Here is a 26,475-nt window from a genome sequence, read left to right on the forward strand (position 1 = left end):
CACGCGGTGATGGGACTCCACGTGAGCGGCGGCCATGGCGGTGAGAGGCGGCGGGTCGGGGCCGGGGGGATCGCGGGGCTGATCTGAGCCGAGCCGAACCGTGCTGTGCTGTGTTCTGCCCGCAGGGCTCTCCGGAGGCGGCGGAGGAGGCGGAGCAGGGCCCAGATGCCCCCGCCGGGGGCGCGGTGCGGCGGGGAAAGAGGGCTGCCCCGACAGCCGCAGCCCCGCAGCCAGCCAAGCTGAGCCGCGCCGAGCTCTACAAGCCGCCGACCAGCGAGGAGCTCACCCAGCTGAAGGAGACGGAGGATCTGTTCCACTCCAGCCTGCTCCGCCTGCAGGTCGGGGGGGGTGGGGCGCGCGGGGGGCTGCGGGACCCCGGTCTCGGAGATGATCTGAGTTATTAAGCTGTGTTAGGTGAAGATCAGCTGGTAACTAGATCGTAGAATCATAGAGCAGTTCGGATTGAAGGGGCCTTTAAAGACCGTCTAGTTTAAACAGTACCCCCGCAGGGTCACTTTCCCTTAGACCAGGTTGCTCAGAGCCTCATCCAGGCTGGCCTTGAACACTTTGAGAAATGTGGCATCCACAGCTTCTCTGGACAGCCCGTTCCAGTGCCTCAACACCCTTACAGGGAAGAATTTGGTCACAGTTTTTAATCTAAACCTATTCTCCTTAAGTTCAAATTCATTGCCCCTTTTCCTATCGTTATATGCTCTCCTAAAAAGTCCATCTCCAACCGTCTTGTAGCCCTTTTAGGCTACAAGAAGGCCACAATATATCTCCTCAGAGTCTTCTTTTCTCCAGGCTGGACAATCCCAGTGCTTTCAGCCTTTCTTCATAGGAGACATCCTTCATCCCTCTTATCATCTTGGTGGCCTCCTCTGGGCTCACTCCAACAGTTCCCTGTCCTTCCTGTGCTGGGACCCCAGAGCTGGCTGCAGAGCTCCAGGTGGGTCTCACCAGAGCAGAGCAGAGCAGAGGGGCAGAATCCCCTCCCTCCCCTGCTGCCCACGGGGCTCTGGGTGCAGCCCAGGACACGTTTGGCTCTCTGGGCTGTGAGTGCCATGGCCGGGGCATGTCCAGCCTCTCACCCAGCAGCACCCCCAAGTCCTTCTGGGCAGGGCTGCTCCATCCCAAGCCAGATTCAACACCTTTCACGTGGTCTTGTTGAACCTCATGAGATTCTCATGGGCCCACTCCTTGAGTTTGTCCAGGTCCCTCTGGATGGCATCTCATCCCTCAGGTGGTTTTAACATTGGTGATTTTTATGCGGAGCAGCTTTGATCTCCTAGCTACTTGCCAGTGTCAGTGGCAGGATTTCTAGGGCCTGGTTTGTGGTGAGAACCTGTGTGGTTGTTTGCTGCAGCTGATTCTCTGTCATACAAACAACCTTCCTGAGAGCTGTGCTTGTGTGAATTACATCAGGGTTTTTTTGCCTGGACCTTGGTTGATATGGAGGTGATTGCAATCTAGCACTCACAGAAAACAGCAGGAACTGATCAACTGCCAGCTTCAGTCAGGCTTATGGAGAATTTGGTGTGTTCCTCAGCTCACTAGCTGCCCTTTGCACCATGTTCATGGTTGGTGCTGGAGGACAAGGTAAGTCAGGAATAATTCCAGTGTTACAGCTTTCTTTGATGGTCCCCTTTCCCCCTACAGATTGAAGAGCTTTTGAAGGAGGTGACATTGAAGGAGACGAAAAAGAAGAAGATTGATGTCTTCCTCCATGAAATTAACAGCCTACTGAGTGCCATCCCAGAGACTCCAGAAACTGAAGTATGTTCCAGGTTATGGAGGAGGTGGAAACACTCTTGTCCTGAATGGAGCAACTACTTGTGGACTGTCTCTCTTAGGGGCTGAAAAAATAATACTTTGCTTTTTCTTCAAGGAAAAAGGGAGGGACACTGTCTTTAAGCTCTGGGTGCAACTCTGTGGGGAACGGGGTCTTGGTCCCTGCACATCTGCTGCAGTTGATGCTCAAAGCGTTTTGTGTGTTATGTCTGTTCCCAGCTCACTGACCAGGCCTGGCTTTCCAAAGATATGAAGGTTCCGTTTCTGCAAGTGCCGTTCAACGTCAAGGGAAGGTTCCACTTCGTCCCCCCAGCTGAGCTGAAGGTGGTGGGCAGTTACCTGCTGGGCACCTGTGTCAGGCCAGAGATCAACGTGGATGTTGCAGTGACCATGCCACGGGTGAGTGGCCATGACACCTCCTAAATGGCTTGGGGCCTGCCAGAGCCCTGTTCTCCATGACCCCTGCCCTGTCCTGCCCACTCCATACCTCAGTGACAGCATCTGGATATGCAGGGTGACTCCCACAGGGAGCTGGGGATTGTGGTCTGGCCTCTTGCTTTATCAGAGCTGTTTGATCTTAGTTCCTCATCAGGATCTTCCTTCTCTCTGCCGGGACCGAACATTGGCAGGGAGATGCATGCTGTCTGTTTTTGTACCCAATTGCACTTCTACCCCAGCTCCCAAGACTGTGTTACAGGGAGGGAGATGTTTGGAGGCTGGTAACTTCCCCTTGCTGCCCAGACTTGCTTGTGAGAAAAGCTTGAGACCAAGCAGACCCTGTTTGGCTGCATGACTGCTCCTGCCGTCCTGGAGCCTGGTGAGCCAGCAACAAGCTCCTGACTAGCTTGGAGCTCCTTGGGGCTGAGATAGGGCTGCCTGTGGGGCCAGGGAGGGCTGTGGGTGGTGATGTGCCTCGAGCTGAACTGAACTTGGCGGCAGGTGAGGTGGAATTGTCCTGTCCCTTTCTTCCTAGGAAATCTTTCAAGACAAAGATAACCTGAATCAACGCTACCACCGGAAGAGAGCCCTGTACCTTTCCCATATCGCCCAGCATTTGTCCCAGAAGAAGCTCTTCGGCAGTGTGAGGTTTGCCTACATGAACAGCAACCATCTGAAGCCCATCCTGCTCCTGAGGCCTCAAGGTGGGGGATGTGATAGGGTACTGATGTTGGGTGGAGGGTAGTGGCCCCATACGATTTAACAGCCCTTTGGAGAGGAATCAGTCTGCAGCTGCCATCACAAGTGGTGATAAATTTTGTGTGCTTCTCAGCTGTTTTCTCTCTTCACCCAGAGTCTAGTCCTCAGGGTCTCTCCCCTTCCCAATCCTCCTCTGCAGCATGGCTGAGCTCTCCATCCTTGGCCTCACTGTCTGGCACATCCTGTGGGTACTTCAAGGAGCAAAAAAATAAACCCTACAAAACACACCTGTACCCAGCACTGCCCTTCCTGCTCTCCCCAGCCCCGTTCCCCACTGTCCTTCTGCTTTCCCCAGGAACCTGTGTACAGTTTGTCTCTGATGAGATTATGTGGGATGCATGAGCTGCTAAGTGCTGCTTGTTTCCAGAGCCCTCAGGAGGGTAGTGGGTTGGGGTCTGGGACAGATGTGGCATGGCAAGGCTGGGGCAGGCGGGAGTGCCAGTCTGGGCAGTGGGGAGGAAGATGGGAATGGAGCATGGGCTGCGTGACCTCAAGGTCGTCATCAGCTCTGGGATGTGGTCACTCTCTGCTCTGAGATCATTTCCACTGCTGCGGAACTTTGCTGGGAAGGTACTTTTGCCTTTGCCCAGGCTGGGGATGCTCCATGTTTTCCCAGTTTAATCTCTGACATCACTTCCTCCTGTACATCTCCCTTTGGGTGCTTACAGGCAAGGATGAGAAGATGGTCACTGTCCGGCTCCATGCTTGTCCTGTCTCGGGTCTCTTCAAACCCAGCCGCTTCTATCCCAGCAAGAACAATGTCCGGACTGCCTGGTTCATAGAGCAGAACACCCCAAAAGAAGGTACAGCCTGGGGCTGGGTTATCATGAAACTGTTTGTTTCAGGCAGAGGCTGCCCCCAGTGCCTGTGGGTGGGTTCACTGCAGCCCTTTCCTGTGGGCAGGCAGTTGGTGGTTGGGTCCAACATGCTGTCATCTCCCCACACAGGAGCCACAGAGCCTCCAACCCCTCACTACAACAACTCCATCCTCTGTGACACAGTGATGCTCTCCCACCTGCATTTCTTGTCTAATGCAGCCACGGACTTCCCAGGCATGAAAGATGGCGTGGCCCTCCTCAAAGTTTGGCTGAACCAGCGGCAGCTCAGCAAGGTATGTTCTGTGCCACGATGGGCTCTGCTTACCTGGGTAACCTGCCTTTGGCCTGCTCTCCTTCCTAGGACGGAAGGGTAGTGCTTTGGTCTTGGTGGGTGGTGTGGTGGCTTGAGTCTTGAGCTGTGTTAGGGTTTCATAGAGGCCCCATCCTAAGCTGTGGGTTGCCATGGGGTTGTGGTGTCTCTGTTTTCACAGGGCTTGGGGTGCTTCAGTGGCTTCTTGGTCTCCATGCTTGTTGCCTACCTGCTGATGAAGCGCAAGATTGTCAAGATGATGAGTGGGTACCAGGTGTTGAGGAGCACTCTGCAATTCTTGGGTGAGTTTCCAGGGGGCTCTCTGGACAGGAAAAGGTCAGTGTCTCTGCACAAAACCTGAACACATTGAGGGAAGAGGCAGAGAGGCCATTGTGGCTTTTCTTTTGTGTTGAGTGCCTGTGGGTGGGATGGACAGGAGGGGATGAGTGGGGCTGGATGGTGCAGCTTGCAGAGAAGTAGGTAAGTCCTATCACAAGGTGGAGGCCAGCGTTGTATTGTAGCACTCTTGATGTGAGACCTTGGTGGGGTATTGACACATAACTGTGCCTCTGTCACCAGGGGACGAGATGTGGATGGTGGTGTGACTTGTTCTTTCCTGTCTGTCCGCAGCCACCACTGACCTGAGCGTGACAGGGATCAGTCTAGCCAAAGATGCTGATCCCTCGCTGGTAAGCTGCCCTCTGAGGGGTATTTTGCCTGTGTCTGTCACTGCTCCTGGGGGCAGGGAAGTGCTTGTTGCAGGGATGGCAGATGACAACAATTTTGGGGTGTCTTGGTGTGTTTGATGTGCTGTAGCTCTAAGGATCGTGTTTACTTTTCCAGCCTGTCCTGGATGATTTCCACCGGGCATTTGAAGTGGTCTTTGTGGATCCCTCTGGACTGGTGAACCTCTGTGCTGATATGACTGCCAGCAAATACCACCATGTAGGTACTGGGCAGGTTGTGGTGGCTTCTTGAGGTGCTGTCTTAGAAGTGAGCTGAGACAGGCAGAGAGTGGTTAGATGTGGTTTGAGGCGGATATAGGATCAAGGGAAGGCATTCATTGTGGCTTTCTAAGCTTTTAACATCTCCAGCTTTGAAGCTTGGAAGGGAATTTGGAGACGTAGAAGTAGTGCTGCCTTTCCAGTCTTGCTTGGGTTTTTGTGTTGCACCTTTGGGTGAAGCCAAGCAGCTGTTAAGCAGATGTAACTGTTCTGAAGGAGAAAAAAAAAAAAATCACCTTTATTTCAGGGATATCAAGAAGGGACTGTCTGGCCATCAGTGAGAGCTGTTTGTTACTTGGGTAACAAGTAACAATGCTTACTTGAGTAACAAGTAAAAAGCAATGTCCCTCATGCTAAGGACAGAGACTGGGATCAGGGTATGCTCCTGACCATGGAACTGGGCTGGCCCTGGTTGATGGGGGAGCACAAATGACCACTGCTGCAGGGATTTGCTTTCTTTCTCCCTTCAAATTCCTGTTCCTGCACTGCTTTCCCTCCTTGTTCAGGTCCAGTTCGAAGCCAAGTGCTCTATGGAGATTTTGGATGACCGGATGGTGGATGGCTTTCAGGCCCTGCTCATGACCCCAAAGCCCATGCTCAGAACCTTTGACCATGTCTTCCAGTGAGTCTCACTGTGCTGGTGGGGTAGTGCTGAGGGAGCTTGCTCAGAGGAGTGAGCTGTTTCTGGCTTTGGTCATTTGAACTTACCTGGTGGGAAGTAAGCTCTGAGACAGACACTGGTGCCTCTTTGCACTGGACTGTTCCACTTCTTCTGTCTAGATAGCCTCCCAGAGGAGGGGAGCAATGTTTAAGCCTTGTAAACAGTGACTAGCATCTCCTGAGATGCTGGAGTACCTTCTTACAACACCCATCCTGGGCTAGGACCCTCAGTTCCCCATTTTTTCCATCTAGCATATCCCTCTCAGAAAGGATTTGGTGGCAGAGGTAGATGACCAGCTTCTCTTCTTCCTGTAGCCTGAAGCATGTCTCCAAGCTGCAGGGTACTTGCAAGAAGATGCAGCTGCTGAATGAGCTGATCGATTGGGGTGGGAACTATGTGGCTGCGGCCCTGCCCTTTGTTGTCTCGCTGCTGGCACGTGGTCTGTCCCGGAGAGCACAGCTTGTGGCTCACTCGCTGCCCCAGATCCCTGAGGTAATGCAGCTTGGCAATGACACTGTATCCTTTGCAGCTTATGGGCTCATTTGTCTCTTGTGGCACTACAGAACACAGGGAGGGCATCCCTGCTCACTGGGGAATGAGATAGGCTTGTCTCCTTTGTTGGGAATATGGAACCTGAGGTCCTGCACTGGGCTGTGGGATAAAGCTGTGTTGCTTGGTCTGGGCACAAGTCCTGGTCCAGTAATGGGGCAGGGTGAGGACAACTTCTTGTCATTGGGGAGACCTGTTACATTTAACTTTGCCTGTCTGTGCTTATCTGGGCACTTGGGACAACACAGCAGGAGGTTCATCTAGCATCCCAATATCCCAGCAGCTGCTGCTCCAGAAACCTCCTCTCTCCTTGTGTTTCATGTTCCTCATTTTCCCACAGTGGCCAATTGATGCAGAGCCCCCAAAACACAAGGATGTTGGGCCCCTGACGTTTGGGCTCCTGTTTGACCCAGAGTTTGCTGCCAGCACACTGGAGAAGGGTCCTCAGGCTGATCACCCCGAGGTGAGGGGAACCCTGCTTGTGCTGAGTCATAGCAAAGCTGATGCTATGTTGTGGTTGAAGACAGCTGGGAGGCTGGCTGGTGATCCTGGGAAGGTTTTGTCTGGCCCAGAAGTGACCTGTGTCCCTGCTCTGGCTTGGTCAATGTCCCCCCACAGGCTTTGGAGTTCCGGACCTTCTGGGGAGAAAAGTCAGAGCTGCGTCGATTCCAGGATGGCAGCATCTGTGAGGCTGTGGTGTGGGAGGCCAGCAATGTCTGCCAGAAGCGCCTCATTCCTGACCAGATCATCAGGCACCTGCTGAAGCTGTAAGTTGCACTGAGCAGCAGCTGCGGGTTGCTCCTTGTGTCAGTCCTTCCATGTATTCTGTTCCTGGTGATCCCGTTGTCAGATTCATGCTTTGTGGAGTGTTGTGAGTTGGTTTGGATTTGTGACATCTGGAAGTTGTTTCAGTTATCCTTATGTTGTGAGCTGCTTCCCAAGAGTGGGGGGGAAGTACAAGGACCTGGTGCTGTAGCCTCTGCTGGACGTAATGCAAAGGGCAAGGAGGCAGCATGGTCCTGCCCTTATATATGGATGGGATGCCGGGACACTGCTCAGAGCTGAAAGAGAAGCTGTCTGAACCTTGCAGGACGTTTCTGTGAAATCCTCTGAGACCTTATGGTGGTTCATAAGATTGGCTCTTCCCCATGGCATTGGAAAGCCTCTGTAGCAGTTTATACCATCTGCCAAAAGTAAGGCCCTATTGCACAGAAAGGAGGGTTTGCCTGTGCCTATTTGTCCTGATGTGAGGATGGGTCTTGTAAGGGAAAGCTGCACATTGGTAGCTTTGGCTTTGCATCATGTGAAGCTGCACAAGTTACTGATCCACTTTGGGAGGATTACTTGGGCAAGGAGGAATGCACAGAGATTTCGTCTTTTCACCACGACTTTCCTTTAGAGAGGGATTACTCATGCTTGGGATGACCCTTGAAGTGTCAATAGTATCAATAGGCTGGCATGTCGTAGGTTGTAGCTGTAATGCTCTGTTGTCTTTTCCCGCATAGCCATGCAGGCATTCCTGAGTCTTCCATCAGCTACACAGGTGCTCTGCTGGAATCTCTGATCAAGACTGGGAAAGAGGTATGATTGCTTCCATGGAGGCGCTGGAACTCTCTCCTGGAAAGCAGCGAGGGAAGGGCTGTAGGAAGGTCATTTGAGTGGCACTAAGGCAGCTGGGTGGTTCCCTAGGGAATGTAGTAAAAGAGAATGTAGTAATCTAACAAGTCTTTCGTGGTAGCTAACACTTAACTGCTGAAATCCTCTAGTTTTAGCATCCCCCAGACCTCATTTTCCCCTACAAGCACCCCACTGTTCTATTCTCTGCTTTTGCCCCTCTGTCTACATGCGTGAGGATATATTACTGTCCCACAGTGCTCCTCTGGCTGCATCTCTGAGGTGCTGCATCCTTCAGGACCTGGGCCAGACAGTTCTGTGCTGCTGTCCCTTAGGTCCAGCTGGCAAACTCAGGAAAAGGATCTTTCCTGGCAAATTACAAAGTGCTAGATTGTGCTCCATCTGAATGTACAGCTAAAACAAAGAAACTCCACTTTCAGACAGAAAAGATGCATCTTGGAGGTTGGGAAATGTCCCTCCTTACAACTTCGGCTTTCCAGCTTGTGAAATTAAAGTCTAGAAATGACCCATGAGCACTTTGGCACATTTTGTTGGCCTCTGTACTAATGCCTTAGGATTTTAGCGTTTTTATTTTTCATATAATTGTAATCCTGCAATTCTTTAGCATATAACTCTAAACTCCATATAGAGTGTTAGCTGCTGTCTTTCCCATTTTGGTCAGATAAAACAATTCCTTTGTAGGCCTGGGAATCAAGGACACCTTACTGTCTCAGGCCCCAAAAGGTATAAACAAAAGTGAGTTGGGGAGGAGCAAACTTGGAGTAAATGACTGTATTACCTGAAGCTGTAATTGGAAGATTAACCCCCAGTATGGAAATGAATCAAACTTACAAAAGTATGAAAACTCATGTCCCATCGTCCGTTTTTGAATGTAGCCCCTGAGGGGGGCTTCGTCTGTCCAAAAATGTGCCTGAAGGCCCTTCTATGACTATAACCACTTTTTGTTCCCTAATTGTGTCTGGCATCTGTTTTTAGGTAGTCCCAAAAAGGCATCAGTACAGCCAGCTCTTTACCTGGTTGTTGGATGGAGGAAGAAATTGTTTCCACTTTTTCAGAATGAAGAGGCGCATATTTGATGGAAAGGATTTCCTATGCCAGGACCAATTGCGGTCTGGGCAGAATTGGGTGTCAGATTTGGGATGAGATGCTGGTTTTCACAGCCTGTTGAGAGGTAGACAGGAAGATCTGTGTGCTGTGTCCCTTCAGGCTGGTCTGGGGTTAGTAGGGCTGATACACCCGAGCCTGACAGGGGATGCATTTTCCTGGAGCCTGAGAGGTGCTTAGGAGTTCCACTGTTGCCAGTCCTTGAAGAACCAAGCAGAAAGTTGCTGTTGAGTGTGGGGTGGTGGGTACAGGGGTGTCTGCTCCTCCAGCTGTTTGTGTGCAGGCAGCCTGGGGAGCCAGCAGTGTGAGGATGTGCAGGATGAAGGCAGAGGAAGGGTGCAGCCACAAGCAGGATGGGGTTTGCCATTCATGGCACATCCCGCAGAGGGTGCTGCTGCTCTGCCAGAGAGCCCAGCTCGGAAAACTCCCAGCAGGTTGGCTCCTTGTGTGACTCAGCTGCCTCTGAGCCGGGTGGTTTGGTGTCACCGGTTGTCCTGCCTGTTAAGGCTGTTACCTGGGGAGGTGGAAGCAGTAAGGGCAACACCAGTTCTCCTTCTGGTGCTTGTCTGCTGCCCTCCACAGGGTTCCTGTGATGTTTTCTATCTTTGCTTCTGCCATGTGCCAGAGCTCTGCCTCGGCTTAGTCAGTGAAATTTTATGTTAACTGCTGCCTCTGTTGGCATCATGGTAACTCCTGGGGAGATAGTAGCAGGGCTGTCACCTATCCAGTATGTGATCCCTTTATTCCCAGATCATTCTTGGCTTTTCCTTTACTATAGTGATTGCTGGTAGTACAGCTCTTGGTGCTGCTTTAGTGTCTTGCAAAAGAAATAATATCGTTTGCCTCTGGGATACCTTTGGCTGCTGGGGAGTCACAGACAGCCTTTTCCTTGTCTTTGCTCTCTTTCTTACCTCCCGATTTTGCTGGGTGCTCTTGCCGGAAGCTGCTCCCTGGGGTGGCAGTGCTGGCTCCTTGGAGATCAGTTGTGATGCCAGCCCATGAGGGAGATAAGGTGAGTGCAGGAGCAGGAGAGATGCCTGAGAGGCTACCTGTGTGTCTGCAGGCATGGGGAACGGGCGAGGAGGCCATGGTCAGTGTTGTCTGCTCCTACGATGACCTGAGCCGCAAGCTTTGGAACCTGAAGGAGCTGCCGCTGACAGTGACGGCTGTGCAGGGTATCCATCCAGCCCTCCGGTACACAGACGTGAGTGTCCTGGGGCATGGCCATGCATGGGGGTCTGCAGGGAGCTGCCGTGAGGGAGGACTGAGAGAATTAGTCACTCTCTGGTTTTGTGGCTTCTGAGAACCCTTGGGGCAGTATGATGCCTCTTCCTTTGCTCTTCCATCCTACGGGCCGGCTGTGCACAAGGTCATCGAACTCTGTACTGGAGAGCTTTGCTGGTTTGGGAGGTTTGGGTGAGGGGATATACATTGACAAGAGGTTTCTGCTCCTTTTCTTAGTTGCTGGGTGACTGTTCTCTTTCAGGTCTTTCCTCCCGTTCCTATGAAGCCAATTTATTCCTTCCATCACAGAAGCAAGCACTTGCTGCTTCCTTCAGTGGGGAAACCCTGCCCGGCCTACATAACCCCTTTGAAGGGTAAGTGGGGCGAAATGTGAGTGGGAGATGATCTGGTGGAGGGGAGTGGATGCAAGCAGCAATGCTGGCTCTGTTATTGCTGTGTTTGGTATGCTGCAGACAGGAGCAGAACCCTGCCTCCTCCTGTCCTCTTGCTGTAACCGTAGTTCCAGACACCTCTATTCAACACCTTGTTTCTGGGGTAGGGTTCGCTGACCTCCTGCTATCCCTTTGCCCCCAGTCATCTGCCACATGGAAGGCAGTGGCCAGTGGCCACAGGACAAAGGAGCCATCAAGCGCATCAAGGCCGCTTTCCACCTTCAGCTGGCTGAGCTCCTCCGGCAGCAGCACCAGCTGGTTTGCAGACCTGCAGTCACCTACACTGATGTATACAAGGTAGGGGCATTCCCAGAACCTTCTTCACGTCTGCCCTTACCGAGGTGGGGGGCTGTGGCAGTGGTCCCACTGGACAAAAACCACTATTTCAATCATGGGCCTAGGAAAGAGTGTGGTGAGACTGCACTGATGTCAGGATGCTGCTGTTGTCTCCCTGAGGGGCAGCATAACACACATCATGCTGCTTGTGTCAACATCAAGCCTGACTTTGCCTTGTGCTCCCATCTCAGGATGGCTACGTTTTCCGTCTCCAAGTAGCCTACCACCGGGAGCCCCTGATCTTGAAGGAAGTGGTCACTCCAGAAGGGATGCTGAAGTACCAGGACACAGAAGAATCTCGGCAGCTGGAGCTGGAAACATTGCATCTTCCCTATCTAACCAGCTCTCTGCATGGGTAGGTGAGGCAGAGGGTGCCTGAGGGGTCAGAACATGGGATGTGGCTGAAAACCAGCATGGAGGTGCCTTTGGATCCTGGAAGGTGATGGTGGGTAGAGGAGCTTGTTGTGGGGAGTGACCCTTCAGCCAACCTTGTGAGAGGCTCTTAGGGAGGATTAAGTGAGGGATGTGGGTGTGGGTGGCAGCAGTTGTCACCCTGAGGTTACTGGTGTGGGGAGACAAATATTAAAATGCTGTGTGGTTAGAGGAGCATGAACCAGTATTTTCCCTTCTTCTCCCCAAAATCTCAGCACCTGCTGAAAGTCTCTGTGCTTGTGATGCTGTGTGAGTGTTCCTTGCAGATTTTTGCCCCTCTCTTCTTTCTTGCCAAATGCCAAGAGGCTGTTGTGGGTCCTGGGGTGTGTGGGCTGAGCAGTGGCATGTCTCTCCTCACAGGCTCCAGCAGCAGCACCCTGTTTTTGGCAGCACTTCCCGGCTGGCCAAGCGCTGGATCAGCGCCCAGCTCCTGAGCGACAGCATCTCTGAGGAGTGTGTGGACCTCCTTGGGGCATTTCTCTTCCTCCACCCAGCCCCATTCACACCACCCAGGTGAGGATGAGGAGCCCATGCTGACCTGGTGGGGGTTTACTGCCTTGCATTACCTGGCATGGAGGAAGGGTGGGATGCTGCTCAGGCAGGAGGTATTGGGAGGTTCACAGCAGAGAGCATGAGGCCCCTGTGCTGCCAAAATAGTGTCCCAAGTCCTGTTGGAAGTTGCTAGAGAAGGTGGAGATGCTTAGCACTGCAGGGCTGTGGCTCTTCCTAGGCTGTGCGCTGCAGAGAAAGGGGGAAAGCATTTAAGGCTGGGAGCAAGTGTCATTGTGGCCTCTGGGTGCTGGTGGCACAACTGCAGGGTGTCTTATGCCTTCTGGAGGACTGGTGAGGCCCCTTGTTCTGGGGATGGTGGCCAGGAGGACCAGGGTGAGGGCTGTGTTGTGGCTACCAGCATGCTGGGGCTCCTGGGTTCCCTAGGAAGGACGTTATGGTGGTGATGGCAGCTTCAGCCTCCCTTTCTCCTGGAGAAGACTTCCAAGGGAAGGAGAAGGGGTCGGGCTCTGAAAACTGAATGGTGCAGTGTGTTGGTAAATAACCCCAGAGAACCAATTGCTTGCTGGCCGCTGGCAAACATGTTATGGGGCCCAAAGGAAGTGAAATGAAGTTACAGGAAATGTTTTTGTTCTGTGTGGAGTCAAAAAATTACTCTGGCCTGCACTTGGCGTGGAGTTTGCTTTCCCAAAGCAGCAGGAACAACAGTCTGATGCCTAGAATGCTTTCTGTCTCCTAAAATAGCAGAATCCCCGTCTTCTCAGCTATCTGGCTTTGCGCACGTGTTCAGGGGAAAAGACACACTGGGAACCTGGCTGGTGTTCAGACCTGCACCAGAGATGGGAGCAGCCCTCTTTCCATCTCCTTCTTGCTCCAAACCCAGGAGTCTGGGTGGGAAGAGCATCAGGGGACGGGGCGGGGAGGGGTGGGGTTATGATTTATATTTTGCTGCTTTCTTTTTCCCGAGGAATGAGGGAAAATACTTTCCCTGGAGATTTGGAGAAGGGCAAGTGTCTGAAATGCGTTCTGAACTTCCCTCTCCCATCACAGATACCCGTTGTTGGGCTGTATGTGGGTTGGGCCTTCACTAAGTCACCCCTAAGTGCAGCCCCTCTTGCTGCCATGAGAGCAAATGCTGATGTTGAACTGTTTTGTCCTGCCTGCAGCTCTCCACAGGTGGGGTTCCTCCGCTTCCTCAACTTGCTGGCAACCTTTGACTGGAAAAACAACCCTCTGATTGTCAACCTAAACACTGGCCTCACAGGTGAGCGAGCAGGCAGCGGCTAGAAGAGCTGCAACATGAGATTCTTGAGCCCTCCTTGGTCAGTGCCTGGATCCAGATCCCCATGATACAGGAAGACATCATAGCTTGTGCCAGGGGCAAGGAGATTTTCCACTCCCTTTCTCCTGTCCTGTCATGTTTCACTTGCCTGGAGGTTGGGTTTGGTTGTACCATGTGTGGTTTTCTTTTTTTCCCTGCCTTCCTCTGAAGAGGTGGATCTCAGTGATGATGCTTCTGGTCTTGTTGAAATCTGTGACAAGCTTGGGTGGTGTTGGATGTGGTGGTGTGTCTTTGAAGCCCTCTGTTCCTGCCCTCTAGTTTTTGCCTGTTGATTGTCTTTTGGCTGGAGCCACAAGAGACCGCGGGGTTGTCTTGGCTCTGCGAAGTCATAGGGGGGGAGATATAGTTATACCCAGCTCTTAAAACTGATTTATAAAAAAAAATGGTAAAGGTGTTTGGGAGAGAATTGGATTTTGAAAACTGGTATTTCCAAAGTGCCCTCCAACTTATTTTAATGAACTGAAGAGCTATTCTTTTCCCCACTTGAGGGGAAATAAAAGAAAAAAGGTAGAACACATTATATTATTATATTATCCAAAGAGGATAATACAAACTGTCACTAGCTTATAATGTGAGTTTCCAGCCTGCGTCAGTACCTACCATGCCTGAGCCCATCTGAGTGGGTTTAGAGCAAAGGTCCATCTAATGGGAGTGAGGTGCAAGCCTGAGGTGAAGGAGCTCTGGTTTCACGTGGACTCTGGGATCAGAGGGTGGGAGAGAATAAATCCTGTTGGGCTGCCCTTTCCTGGCTGTGATGGCAGTGAGGAGATCAGAGGGCTGTGGATGGGGCAGAGCATCTCATCTGTCTGCCTGCTATCTCCAGATTCTGACTGCACAGAGATCAAGAACAAATTTGTAGCAGCTCGCTCTCGCCTCCCCGTCATGTTCCTGGCCACTCCCAAGGACCAGTGGAGCTCCATGTGGACCCGGGAGCGCCCCTCAGCACAGGTGAGCTGGGCCCTTTGTCCCTTTGCCTCTGGTGGCTGCTGGCTTGTGGCAGATCCCTGCTCCTAGTGCTTTAGCCAGCTCTTATAGTCCCATGAGGGAGGGATGTCCCTCTTACATCCAAGACTGCCAAGTTTTATCCTCTGACTTCCCTCTCCAGATCCTGCAGCGCCTTGTTCTACTCGCCTCGGAGTCTCTCCGTGCCCTGGAGGGGCAGCTCATGGATCCGCTCAGCGACCAGGATGTGAAGGTAACCCCCTGGGGCAGCAGCACAAGGGTTTTCAGGCTCTGGCTGAGCAAACTGGACTTTGGTGGTGGTCGCTGGGATGTGTTAGGAGGTTTCAGGCTGTGGCCATGTGGTTGCCCTGGGATGCAGAGCTGCAAGGATGGGAGGAGGGAGGCTCGTGTCCTTCTCTGCCACCCTGCTTCTGGGGAAACCAGCTCTGCACTGCAGCTTAGGGTGACTAGGACAAGTTTATTCTGTATTCTCTGGTTTTCTTGGTACATGAGCAAACCCACAATATTTCTGTGCCACTCCAGTTGTATGTCTGTGACTGGATCAAATGGTTCCTCTGGGAGACTATTTTGGAGTAGCTGTGGAAACCTGGCTTGTGCGCTCAAGTCTAACCGAGCTCAGGATGTTGAAGATTTTGGCAGGACAGTACCAGGCAGTTTAGGACAATGCTATTTTGGTTTGAGTGGAGGAGTGAAGCCCTATGTAGTTTAACTTTCTTCAGTTTCTCAGTGGTTTCATTCTTTAAGTAAACTAAAACATCCATTACTGCTGTGGACCTGAGAGATGTATATTTATTTGACCTTTGAAGGGAGATACTTGTGTTTTGAAGGGTAGCTTATTGGTGTACTGGGTAGTGAACCAGAAGATTGAAGCTCAAAGGACAAAAGAAGCCAAGCAGTGGTTAGATATGTCAGATGCACATTAGGGACAAAAAACCCCAAACTAAAACCAAAACCAGAAAGCAGCATGTACAGTGGATTTTTTTTCTGCCTAGGCAATATACGAAGGATCCACTGACACTGCTTTTCATTCTGCTTTATTTTGCACTGGAAGTATTATGAGGTGAGGATGCACTTGAGGCAGTAGCAGTGTGTGTTCCTTTACAGGGCTGTGAAGGAATGAGGCATGTTCAGTGTGTTGCAGTCACAGTGCTGGCCCAAGACTGAAGTTCAAGAGGCACATTGTGAGCTGGGATGGTTAGCTTCTAAAACAAGCTGTCACCTGGCCATAGCAGCCTCCCAACCCCTTGACTCAGCCTCCTTGGGCCTTCTTCCTCCTTTTAGTTGCAGTGGGAACGTTTCTCATTGTCATAGCATCCTTCTGGTCCATGCCTATGATGTTCCTCAGGGATAAACATGGGATGCTGTTTCCAGGGCAGAGCTTGGGGCAGGCGGGAGGGCCTTTCCAGTTTAGTTTGGAGTTGCCTCCTCTAGAGTTGCCTCCTGTATCTAAGAGAGCGCTGCAAGCTGGCTTTTTTAGTCTTTGCATTTGGGACATGCCTGCTGTCCTGAAGATGCAGGCATGGGTTTGCTCCCAGGGCACGTACAGGAAGTCACGGACTTGGTCACTGGGTGGGACAAGGGTTCTGTGTGGAACAGAGCTAGGAGTGACTCAGTGCTGGTCACTGATGGTCTTCATGTGTGTTCTCCCCAGCCTGGCTATAAACCAGTTGCAGACAGTGGGTTTTCTTCCAGTGCCAAGTTGAGCAGTGTCCCATGCCTGTTCATGTCTCTGCATCATTTGTTCCATTTGAAAATGTACACATAGTTTTAAGTTTTTTCCATTTTAATACAGCTGTATCCACAGCTAGATCCTGCCTGTCCAAATATTTATGTGTCTGGGATTGCTACCCTCCATTAATGGGGTTTTGCTCTCACCCTCTGTCTGCTTGATGGAAGATGCTGTTGCTCTCTGGGGCAAATCCTGGTGAACACATGAGGCCATCCCGTTATTAAACAGCTCCTTGTGTCCCCTGGGTGTTGTTCAGCTCCTGTTGGCTTCTTGATTCCCCCCTTCATCCTGAGACTCTGCCGCGTGCAGCGCACTTATCTATCTCTCTCAGTTGTCCACTCTGCTAACATTTACTCAGGTAGGCTTCCTGGGGTCTGTGGCGAACTTCTAACATTAACCTCACAAAAATTTTGTCTTTGGTTTACTGCTTTCTAAGGACAAGGAGACAAAATACAAAAAAGGACATGGGAAACCTCTCTTACCTCTCCTGCTTGCTTGTGTGCTGTATTGAGTAGCACTGTTTGTTTCTCCCTGCAGATCGTCTTCCGCCCTCCTTTGGACTCCTACGATGTCCTGATCCACCTGAATCCAAACCAGATTCCTCGGCACCTGGAGAATGTGGACAGGCCGGTGAAATCGGTTTCTCGTGGGGTAGTGAAGAACAGCTCTGCCACAAATATCCTCTTTCCTGTGGTGGATTATGACCCTGTGCAGTTGTACCTGCAGGAGCTGAGAGTAAGCACTGTTGGGGAGGCAGATGGGGTGCCTAAGAGGGAGCTCCCTTGTGGAGTTTGGATTGCCTGCCGCTGCAGGACGTGGCTGGTGATGCCTTTAGGTATTTGCATGGGATGGGACATCCCTAAACTAGGACACTACTCCAGCTGAAGTCCTGGCGAATTCGCCACCTCCTCTATGGAAATGGGAGTGCTGCTGCGATGTGAGAATGAGCTCAGATACAAACCACCAGGAGCTTTTGCTGAAGAACTTCGTATTCAGCACAAAAGTAACTTTAAGTCATTTGTCTCCAGTCAGTTAATTCACTTTTTTTGGCTTCTTGCACCAGTTGATGTTCATGACGGGCAGTAACCACACACAATTTCTGGGGGATTGTACAGATATCCATGACATGGTCCCAGTAAGCTTTCTGCTATTAGGCTAATGGTTGTGTGAGCCGAAGGAGATCAGTGTTGGCCACAGAGTAGTTTCTCTGTGTCTGGCTGCGTACATAACAACAGAGAAAGTTGGTAGTGTGGGAGTATGGAGAACATCAGTACCCAAAGTCAATCGACCATGTTCTTTTCTACCATGAGGCCAAGCCAAAGCCTTGGCAAGCTGGGGAGATAGATACGCAAGGTGCTGGATGACAGCAGTGATCCTCCCTGGATCTAGACAGCCTGTCTTTTTAGTTGTGCGGCACATGGCACTCTGGCTCTTCCCAGCTTCAGATGTGGTAGCTGGGTTAAATGTTAGCGTTGGGTGTGCAGAGAGGTGGGGTTGTGGTGCCGTCTTGTCAAAGTCTGCATTGACTTGGAAGCACTATCATCCCTTACTGATAAGAGTGCTATGAGCAGTGTCAGAACTGTAAGCATGGGAATCTAGGCTGGCTGTGGCAGGAAAGGGGCTGTGGGGGTCTTTGGCCCTGTTCCCCACTCAGTGGGGAACAGTTTAGACTGGAAGGTTCTGGGCCCTTTCAGTTCAAGCTCCCCTTTCACCTTAACCAGGAGTTGGGCATTAGGAGTTGGGCAAAGAAAACTCGCAAGGGTTTCTTTGAAGGTTTCCTCATGCTGGGCACAGCCCTGTTACCCGCGAGTTGCATGCCAGCCACAGTGCATGATAGCTTGTGCCCATGGGAGTCTGCTGTGGCTTCAGCAGAGCTGCCAGGTCTGCCAAGGTGCAAGCTTAGTCCTCCTGTCATCCACAGCAGCTTGGGACAGTCTTGGATGGTGAGGAAGTGAGAGACAAGAGATGTGTGAAGGGCCTCTTGAAATTGAGGAAGACCTCAAAGTTGTCACACAATTTCCCTGCAAAAACCACTGTTTCCTTAGCTGGAAGGACATAAGGGAGAGGAGGTGCACAGTGCTCTCCTCCCTTTGAGAAGAAAGGTGGACCTGGAGGTCCTGCAGATATGTTGTAGAGAGCACTGGGGGATTTCTTGGGACAAGAAGGAAGGGCAGAAGCATTATTCAAAAGGGTTTTAAAAGAGAGAAAGGGAGCAGGTTTAGAACTGTTGCTCTTTCCTGGTGTCTGAGGAGTCATATCAAGACCAGCCCCTTGCTTTTCAGTGATGAGTGACCTGCTGCCATGTTACCTCAGCCAGGGGGTGTCAATGTGGGTAGGAAATGGAGTTTTTTAAGTCTTAAATCCTTCTTCACCCAGTGCTGGAAATGGGTTCTAGAGCTGAACAGAGCTTTGCAGCAGCTGCCAGGGTGCTGGAGATCCATGGGGACAGAGCCTCTGTATCTCTGAAGGGGTCAGGGCTGAGCAACCCTTGTGGAAACCTGATAGAGGACCACTTGCTTGAAGAGAAACTGGAGGATGCCGGATGAGCTGATTGGGAGAGCTGTCTCTGGGGAAACCATTAAATGCTTTCAGCAGGTCTAGCTGTAGATTGAGGCGGTCAATCAGGGAACCCCTCGGTGTTTATAGGACATTTTCATGCATCTAGACAAGTTGATGTCAGTAAGTGGCTCTGAAAGTGAAAGGTAGCGAAGAGATTTTCCTGGAAAGCAGCTTTCATTAATCTTCAGGCAATGATGATTTACTTGGTCCGGTCAATAGTGATGACCGAATTCCCTGAATTTTTACTGCTTTTTACTGCCTATTTTTATCAATACAGGTTATAATACATTTGGAATTGGTTTTGGTCAGGTTGCAAATTACAGCTGCTCCTAAATCCAATATGCTAATATCCCAAAGAAGGTAAATGGAAATGAGCAAAGGTCACATTTGCTTTGTTGGAAGCAGTGTTGATTCTCTTGGTTTTCCTTATTCTTTGACCTGAGGATTCTTAGGAGGGAACAGACTGGTGGCAGCTTTCTCTGAAGAGTGAGCTGTAGGGCAGGGAGCCTGAAATCTGCCTCAGCATCCCTGTCTGGGAGGGCTTTTCTTTGTCTTTCAGGCTCTTAAATATGGTTTGTTCTCTTGTGGCTGTCTTATTGGCGGTATCTTGCAGTAACAGTTTGCTTGTCATTCATAGCATCCAGATCAATAGTGGGGCAGTCCTGATGGAGCTGATGAGTATCTGTTTTTCTAGGCAGGGAAACAGGTTTTTCTTTTCCTGGAAAAATCACAGAGGTGATGTTACACATGGTCTCAGAAGATTCAACCGTATCCAATTAAGTTGGAAGGCCTCAAAAGCTGATTTTGCACTGCAGGACCATTGCAAGCCAGGGATGCTGAGCTGTTAGTAGAAGCTACTCCATCCATTAAAAATCATCTGGCTTCATGTCACAGTGTATTGATGTTGTTGCTTAAAGGCAAGACCTTTTCATAGACTTTGGCTTTGCTTGGTAGCCTCTCCAGCACCTTTTTATTTCTCCTTCCCTGGCTCTTGCTGCTCTAAGCAGTGTTCAACTCCTCCTTGTCCTGTGGACTGGGAGCCCCTTGGGGGTGATCCAAACCCTGCAAGAAGTTGTTGCCGGAAAGGAGCATGGTGACAGCAGTGAATCCTTATGAGAGATCTTGGACAAGAAGGCAGTTTGGATGTAGAACTTACTGGCTTTGATTCAGAGTAATTTGCTCTCTCTTAACAGCACAAACCACAGAATTGAGCAACAGGGCTCTAGCCATGGCTGACAGTGCAGCCATAGTGAGTTTAGAGCAACAGAGGGAGACATCTGCCACACAGATGCTGTGGGATTTTGTGTTCTTCTATGGGCAGAAAAGAAACATCTTCCCTTTGCTGAGATTTCTGCATGAAAACAGGATTTAAATGCCTTGGTGTTTCGATTGAATTGAAAGGTTCCCCTAGTTTGGACAAATTCCGTCCAGCCTGTTTGCCCTGTTCTCCTAAAAGCGAAAAGGTTTAGCAAGGCAGTAGTGCTCTGAAACTGAAGGATTGCTGTGTGCCTTTTCCAGGGAGCTTAGTCGGAATAGAAGATGAAAGAGGAGGTGTTGAGTCCTTACTGCTTTAATTTTTCCTGCTTCAAGGAGATGTGCTGCTGGAACTGACCTGAGTTGCTCTGGTGCCTGAGAGGCTCTGGCTGGAGATGAAAGGCTGGCTGTGGGATTCAGGCAGCAAATTCTTCAATTCCAGAACAGATCTGATAGAGAAGGCATGTTCTGTGATCCTGTCCTCATCAGAAGGCTTTGCAGACACTTTTGAAGGAAAGCAGGTGCCAGACATCCTATAGAGAGGGCTTCCCTGGAGATTCATCAACATGCCTCCCTGCGTGAGCCCATCAACAGCCTCCCTGCAACTTATAGTTGAGCAAACCCTGGGTTGGCTCCTGGTCGGGATTCTCCAGCAAGGCTAAATTAAATTTGGGTGTCTCAAATGAAGCTCCTGTTGAGTCTCTGATCTGTACTGTGATGGCTGTGGAGCTGCAGAATGCCCCTATGTTTGCTGGGGATGTAGTGTGAGAAAGTTTAGTCTGTGCCCCTTTTGCTCCAGGGTGACTTGGCTGTCCTCTGGACTTGAGACCATCCAGAGGAGACAGAGCTTGTGGATATGCTTGTCATGCCTGTCTGTCTGCGTTCTGGAGCTCACAAAAGCCAAAGGCTTTGGTCACCTCCCTGAGCTGTTCACTCATTGTGGGGTAAATCGGGTGAAGCTGCCTGTGCCATGTCCATCTGCCTGTCTGTTATGGCTCTTAACAGACCTCACACTTCTTACCGGGTCTTTGGTCTCACCAGATCACTGATGGGATGTGCTGTCTGTCATTCACTGCGATTTAGCTTTCTTGGGCTTCACGTGCCAGAGGAAGAGCTTGTAGCAGAGGAGCTATCCATCTTGTGAGATCTTTTTTTGTGTGGATGAGCAGGAAAATGTTTCCTGCTTTACTATAAATGTCCCTCTAAAGTAATGTTTTGCATTTCTTACACCTTAAGGCAAGATCTATCAGGAAGACTTGGAGCCCTTTCCTTTCTTCCTCCTATGGTGTAAAAATATGTCTCTTGCTACTGCACATTAGAAAGGAATTAACGATAAAAATTCTGTGTCTCCTAAAATGTGTAAGCTGTGATTATGTGATTTAGCTGGAATTGGTGAAATCTTTCCAGGTCAGTCTGTTCCCTTCCTGTTTTGACTGACAGGGCTGACTTCTCCTATGGTGATGCCAGGTAGACAGGGAAGAGCTGAAAAAACTCTGCGGGCTGTCATATCAGGCGGGAGACTTCTTGTCTGAATCTGCACCCTTGGAAGGGCAGAGGTGTCGGGAAATCAGTCTCCTGCTTGCAGAGCTGCCACAAGACCCTTAGCATAGTGCCCAAGGCTGGGGATGAGTACACCTGTGTGTGCCCACTTGCTCACTGGGGCATTAGCCCCACGTGCTCCTGGGGTGAGCTGAGAGGGGACTTGTGGCTGCATTTCGTCTGTGTTGGTAATGCCCTCTTGGAGGCTGTGTAGGGTTTGTCATATTGGAAGTGACAGAAGACTTGTCTCAATGGTTTGGTGGGTTGACATGTTTACTGATGCAGCCAGGAGGACACAGTTGGCTTCTTTCCACATTTCTTTCCTACTACCCCAAATCTCCAGGACAAGGATGTGTGGGTGGCTCTCAGGTGGAAAAGTTTGCTTCGTTTGAAACCAGTTTGAAACCTTTTATCAGCAGAATCCCAAACCTAAGGGTTTCTTTTGTATTTTAAAAGAAAGTCACAGAAGTAGCCCCAGCCTAGGGTTACTTCAACAGTGCTGCTTGCCCTTTTGGGTCATGGGGGAGGCTCTCTCTGTATCACATAACTGGGAGCACCAGGGCAGGTCACAATAGGGTGACAAGAGACCTCAAAATGTTAACCACAAATCTAGTTGTTTGTTAGAAGTAGGTAGCTTTAGTAATAGGGTTTAACAGTGGTGGGTTCCTTGCTAAGAACACTTAAAATGCTCTGAACACTGAGCACGTGTTTATTGATTTGCTTTCTGAGCGGCTGTTGAACCAAGAAGTTTCTACTGTAGGACTCATTTTTGTGTGCAGTTACCTCCCTTAAAGGCTCTTCCAGCAGCTGAGGTGCAATGAGCCTAATCCCTTGCTAGGAGCAGTAAAAAAAATGGGTGGATAAAGGGTCAGATGGAAGAAACCCTATCCCTCAACAACAATGTAGATACTTAAATAACATACTTAACTAGCAACAAGTAGATATCTAACCATGTAGATACCTAACAACTAGTAGATACTTAACTAAATTATACTTAGCTCATTGCAAAATCCAAGTTTCAGATGGGCTGCTTAATCCGGTAATCCCATTTTAGATCCAGGTATTGTTTTACTCACTATATTTCTCTGCCCTTTTCATTCATATAATCCAGATGGTTTCTTACAGGGCTCATTCTAATCTTATAGGTGCCATATACACCTTCTCCGTGGACAACGAGGCCTCTCCAAATTGAAGGTCTGAGCTTGTAGGTCCTCCATGTCTCTGTGAGATGGGAACCAGCTGTAGGTTTTGTTGATGGCAGGGATTTCCCTGGGCCTTGGAAGTTGAATTGCAACCAAACGTAGAGCAGCTTGAGAAGGGATCAAATACAGTCCTTGCCTTTTCTTCCTTTTTTCTGAAACTTTTCCTGGAAGAAAGTGTTTGCAGGCTCAGACAAGTTCAGTGACACTGGGCAGAGAACGTGGGATGTGGAAAGGAGGGTGAACTGTTTGCTTTTACTCCTCAAGCCTCTGAACAAACAGGAGTGAAGTGACTAATAAACTGACCCTTTTAATGCTGCGATTTCCCAAGAACTCCACAGCTTGGTAGGCCAGTTTGAAGCACTGTCACATGGCTGGTGCTGGGAGCAGACCAAGTGCTGGGATTTTGAATTGGGCACCATCCTTTTAACTGCCCTCTGCTTTCTGCTGTCTGGGAATAAAACTGTGCTGGGTGTCAGGCCAAATTGTGGGAAATTAGCTGAACCTGGGAGGGTTTTTTTACTGCAAATGCTCCTGGCTTCTGTCCAGCAAGAATCATCTGTAAAAAATACTGTTCTCATAAGGAGCATCACATGGCACTGAAGACCTCACCCTGCAGAGTAACTGGGCTTTTTCACGTTCTCACATGCTCTGCTCCCCTTTGGTTCAGGAAGCTGCACGTTGGCGGTCAGCGTGCCCTGAGCTTTATTGCTGTTCCTTGAGCTTTCCCTCCCTCCTGCTCTTTGCTCTTTGGCTAAAAGAGGAGTCTTCCCTGTTGACAGGGCTCTGAGCATAACCCGTTGCTCTCAGCTTAGAAATGCCAGGGTGGACTGCATCTTTCTCAATGTATTTTTAGACAGAGGTTTTTCTAGCAGATTTGGTGAAATAATGCCTTGACCAGGCTTGCCCCTGTGAAAGTGGGATAGAGTGGGATGAGTTGGCAGGTCTTGGGATCTTTCTATCTTGATGACCTAATTTTGTTGCCCTCTGTTAGGGCAACAACTGTCCAAACTCAAATCTGTCTCTGAAGATTGCAGACAACGCCACCCCTCCTTCCTTATCAGCTCTGTATTCTAAAAATACCACCTTGCCCTTTAGGGCCACTGGTAACACCAATCCAGTCCACCTTTGCTTTCCTATTGTGATCTTGGTATGTCCATGAAAGAGTCCATCCAAGCTTGTCTTTGTCCATCAGAATGTTGATTTTCTTTTCATTCATGTCCTCATGAAACCTCATGATACAGTGATGCCAACAGAGACCTCTCTTGGTTAAAGCTGGGAAACTAAGGTGATGGAGAAGAAGGCTGAAGAGGGAGCAGAGGGTCTGTATTCTGGGCAATAGTTTGTTCCAAGGCTGGTGAAACCCTGTGCAGAAGCTTCTCCTGTACTGATGCTGGGAACTGTTTGCTCAGCCTGGCAAATTTGTCTTGTTGCCTGATGTTGATCTCCACCAAGGTGAACATGTATCAGGGGGCAGCTACTTGGCTGTCTTGGTCAGCTTCTTTCAGGGTACACGTCTCTCGGTATCAGCATGTTACGTGATGAGCTGTAGGGCCAGATTTTGGGGTTTGAAAAGTTGCTTGCACACAGCATTGTTTCCTTCTGCTGTGATGCTCATCCACTTCCTTGCAGCCCTGGGAATCCAGCTGGTGTGGGCTTGGGAGAAGCCAGACTGGGCTTTAGTCATCCCTTTGTGCAACATCTCTCTTTCATCTGCTGCCCAGCACCACCAAAGGAGATGCTCACTGATGCCACTGCTGAAACATAAGGGGCAAGGAGGACAGATTCCTGCAGTGCCTCCTTTGAGCTTTTTCTCTCTTTGCACCCCACAGAGCATTGTGTTACTTAATACCTCTGGTCTTATGTGTCCTTTATGGATTAAGTGCTGACAGCTCACGTGGAGTTTATCTTGGTAGAAGAAGGAGCTTTGATACCTTGGTTGCACAGTTTGCAGAGCTTGAGATGCTGGCCTCTGGCTTCGGGTTTGTCTTTGGTGCCATGAAATGTACTGTGACAGGACTGCCTGCTGGGTAGAGCCTGCCTCCTGTCTCATGCATTGTGAAATCTTGGATATGGATGCTGGACACTGGGAAAATACAACTTGGTATTGCCAGGTCAACTGATGGAGGACCACAGTGAGGGACACTCAGTGGGTTGTCACCGAGAGGTCACTGTCCTTAACCTGTGCTTGTTTTCTACGCAGGATGCCTTTGATGATCTTGCCTTGTTCTTCTATGACAAGCATGGTGGGGAAGTGATTGCTGTTTTGTGGAAACCTTTGAGCTTTCAGCCTCAGCCTTTTAAGGTGAGTTTTTGCCTGCTTTAAGCATCTTGTTATCTTTATACCCAGAAAGCTTGAAGGGCTTTTTTTATTTTTTCTGCATGGTAATTGCTTTGTCCAACTCTCATCAATCCCAGAGACTTTTGAAAAATGGAGATCATAGTTCTCTTGCTTGGATGAAGGGATGAAGGGATGAAACCAAGACCACAAGGGGCTGTGGCCACAGTGCCTTCAGTCATCAGCAGATCTGAGAAGGGAAATAGACTATCCCATTCTTGTGGCTTTGGGATCTTACCAGAAATACCCAACCCACAAGAAGCCCAGGTCCAGAGTGCGCATGTCCTCACTGATGCATGAGGCTGTTTTCCAGCTGCACTGTGTGGGTTGGCAAACCCTAGAGGGTGGTTAAGCCAGGTGTGAGGCACGTTGGAGTGATTCATGCTGCTTTCTATGAAGAAAAGACGCAAAGAAACCGGTTACTCATGACTTGGAGCTGGCAGCCCAGGCTCTTCTGCTGTCAGTCTCTGGGTGATTTATCTCCCCTCTCTTCACAGCCAGAGGGCATTGGCCATTCTGCCTGGCTGCTGTTGTGAAACCCTGTTATTCACAGTGGTGAAACAAAGGAGGAGATGCTTGCATCGTTGCTGAGTCTGGCTGGATTAAACACAAGGGTTTTGTTTTTGCCACTGCAGGAGCCAAGAATATCTTCCCACCTGAGGTCTTGACACCCACCAAAGAGCAGAGCAGAAGCAGCTCTTACTCTGCTTTGTGCTGTGATCCCTTTTGCATATTCCTTATGCCCTGCTTACCCAGGCTCTGCCATGCATCTGCACACTTGTCATTCCACCATGCCCCTGGCCATTACTTTGCTCTTCCTGACTTCCTTGTAGTCTTCGGACTGTGGCTCCAGGGTAAACCCTAAAAGGAGCTGGAAGGGTCACTTTTGCACTTTGTTAGCTCTGAAAATGAGCAGTGATTGTGTTGAGAAGTAAAACTTGTGGAACTGGGTGCAGTGGTGTAGCAGGGTTTGGATGTGACAAGGCAGGAAAGGAACTTAGTTCTCTTGTTTCGGGCTGGCAGAGGTTGCAATGCAACTCTGAGCAGGTATTCCCATTCATGCAATATTTTCTGTCATGCAGGTCTCCAGCATGAAAGGAAGGAAGGTGACAACTCTGAACAATGAGCTGGTCTGTGTTCCCAATGTGGAGGCAATTCTGGAGGACTTTGAGATTTTGGGAGAAGGCCTGGTCAAAAATGTGGAAGCTCATACAGAGAAATGGACTATCTGAAACCACTGAGAGGTGTCAGAGTGGCCTCTCCTGAAACAGTTTGTTCCCTCTGGGTCTATTCCTTTCTATAAATCAGCCCTGGAAGAGCCTTTTAGCTTTCTAAATCCCAGAACTGTATGTTTTACTTTATTTATCTTTATATATGTGGTTCAGAATAGCAGTGGGACCTGTTACTGTTTTCAAGAATACAAATGCCTTTTTATTTTGAAGAAAATACAAAGATGGGATAAAGTTTTTGAAAATGTTCCTGTTTCTTGTTCGTTTTAGGAACTGGAGATGTGTTCACATGAAAATAGA

General features: G+C 49.9%; 1 protein-coding gene across 1 annotated transcript; it reads left to right on the forward strand.

The window, feature by feature from the left end:
• NOL6 (nucleolar protein 6) lies at positions 1–26,420 on the forward strand. The gene is made up of 26 exons (XM_040091069.1): positions 1–40; positions 126–338; positions 1,660–1,776; positions 2,011–2,190; positions 2,765–2,933; positions 3,657–3,791; positions 3,936–4,099; positions 4,298–4,418; positions 4,747–4,805; positions 4,960–5,061; positions 5,627–5,742; positions 6,096–6,273; positions 6,671–6,793; positions 6,949–7,097; positions 7,836–7,911; positions 10,133–10,273; positions 10,556–10,667; positions 10,888–11,042; positions 11,273–11,436; positions 11,874–12,026; positions 13,190–13,287; positions 14,189–14,313; positions 14,471–14,560; positions 16,595–16,792; positions 24,812–24,913; positions 26,029–26,420. The coding sequence occupies exons 1-26, from the start codon at positions 35–37 to the stop codon at positions 26,176–26,178; spliced, it is 3,396 nt and encodes a 1,131-aa protein (XP_039947003.1). The 5' UTR covers positions 1–34; the 3' UTR covers positions 26,179–26,420.
• Positions 26,421–26,475: the final 55 nt, after the last annotated feature.

Source organism: Hirundo rustica, chromosome Z (genome assembly GCF_015227805.2).
Source record: "Hirundo rustica isolate bHirRus1 chromosome Z, bHirRus1.pri.v3, whole genome shotgun sequence".
In the NCBI taxonomy this organism is placed as follows: Eukaryota; Metazoa; Chordata; class Aves; order Passeriformes; family Hirundinidae; genus Hirundo; species Hirundo rustica.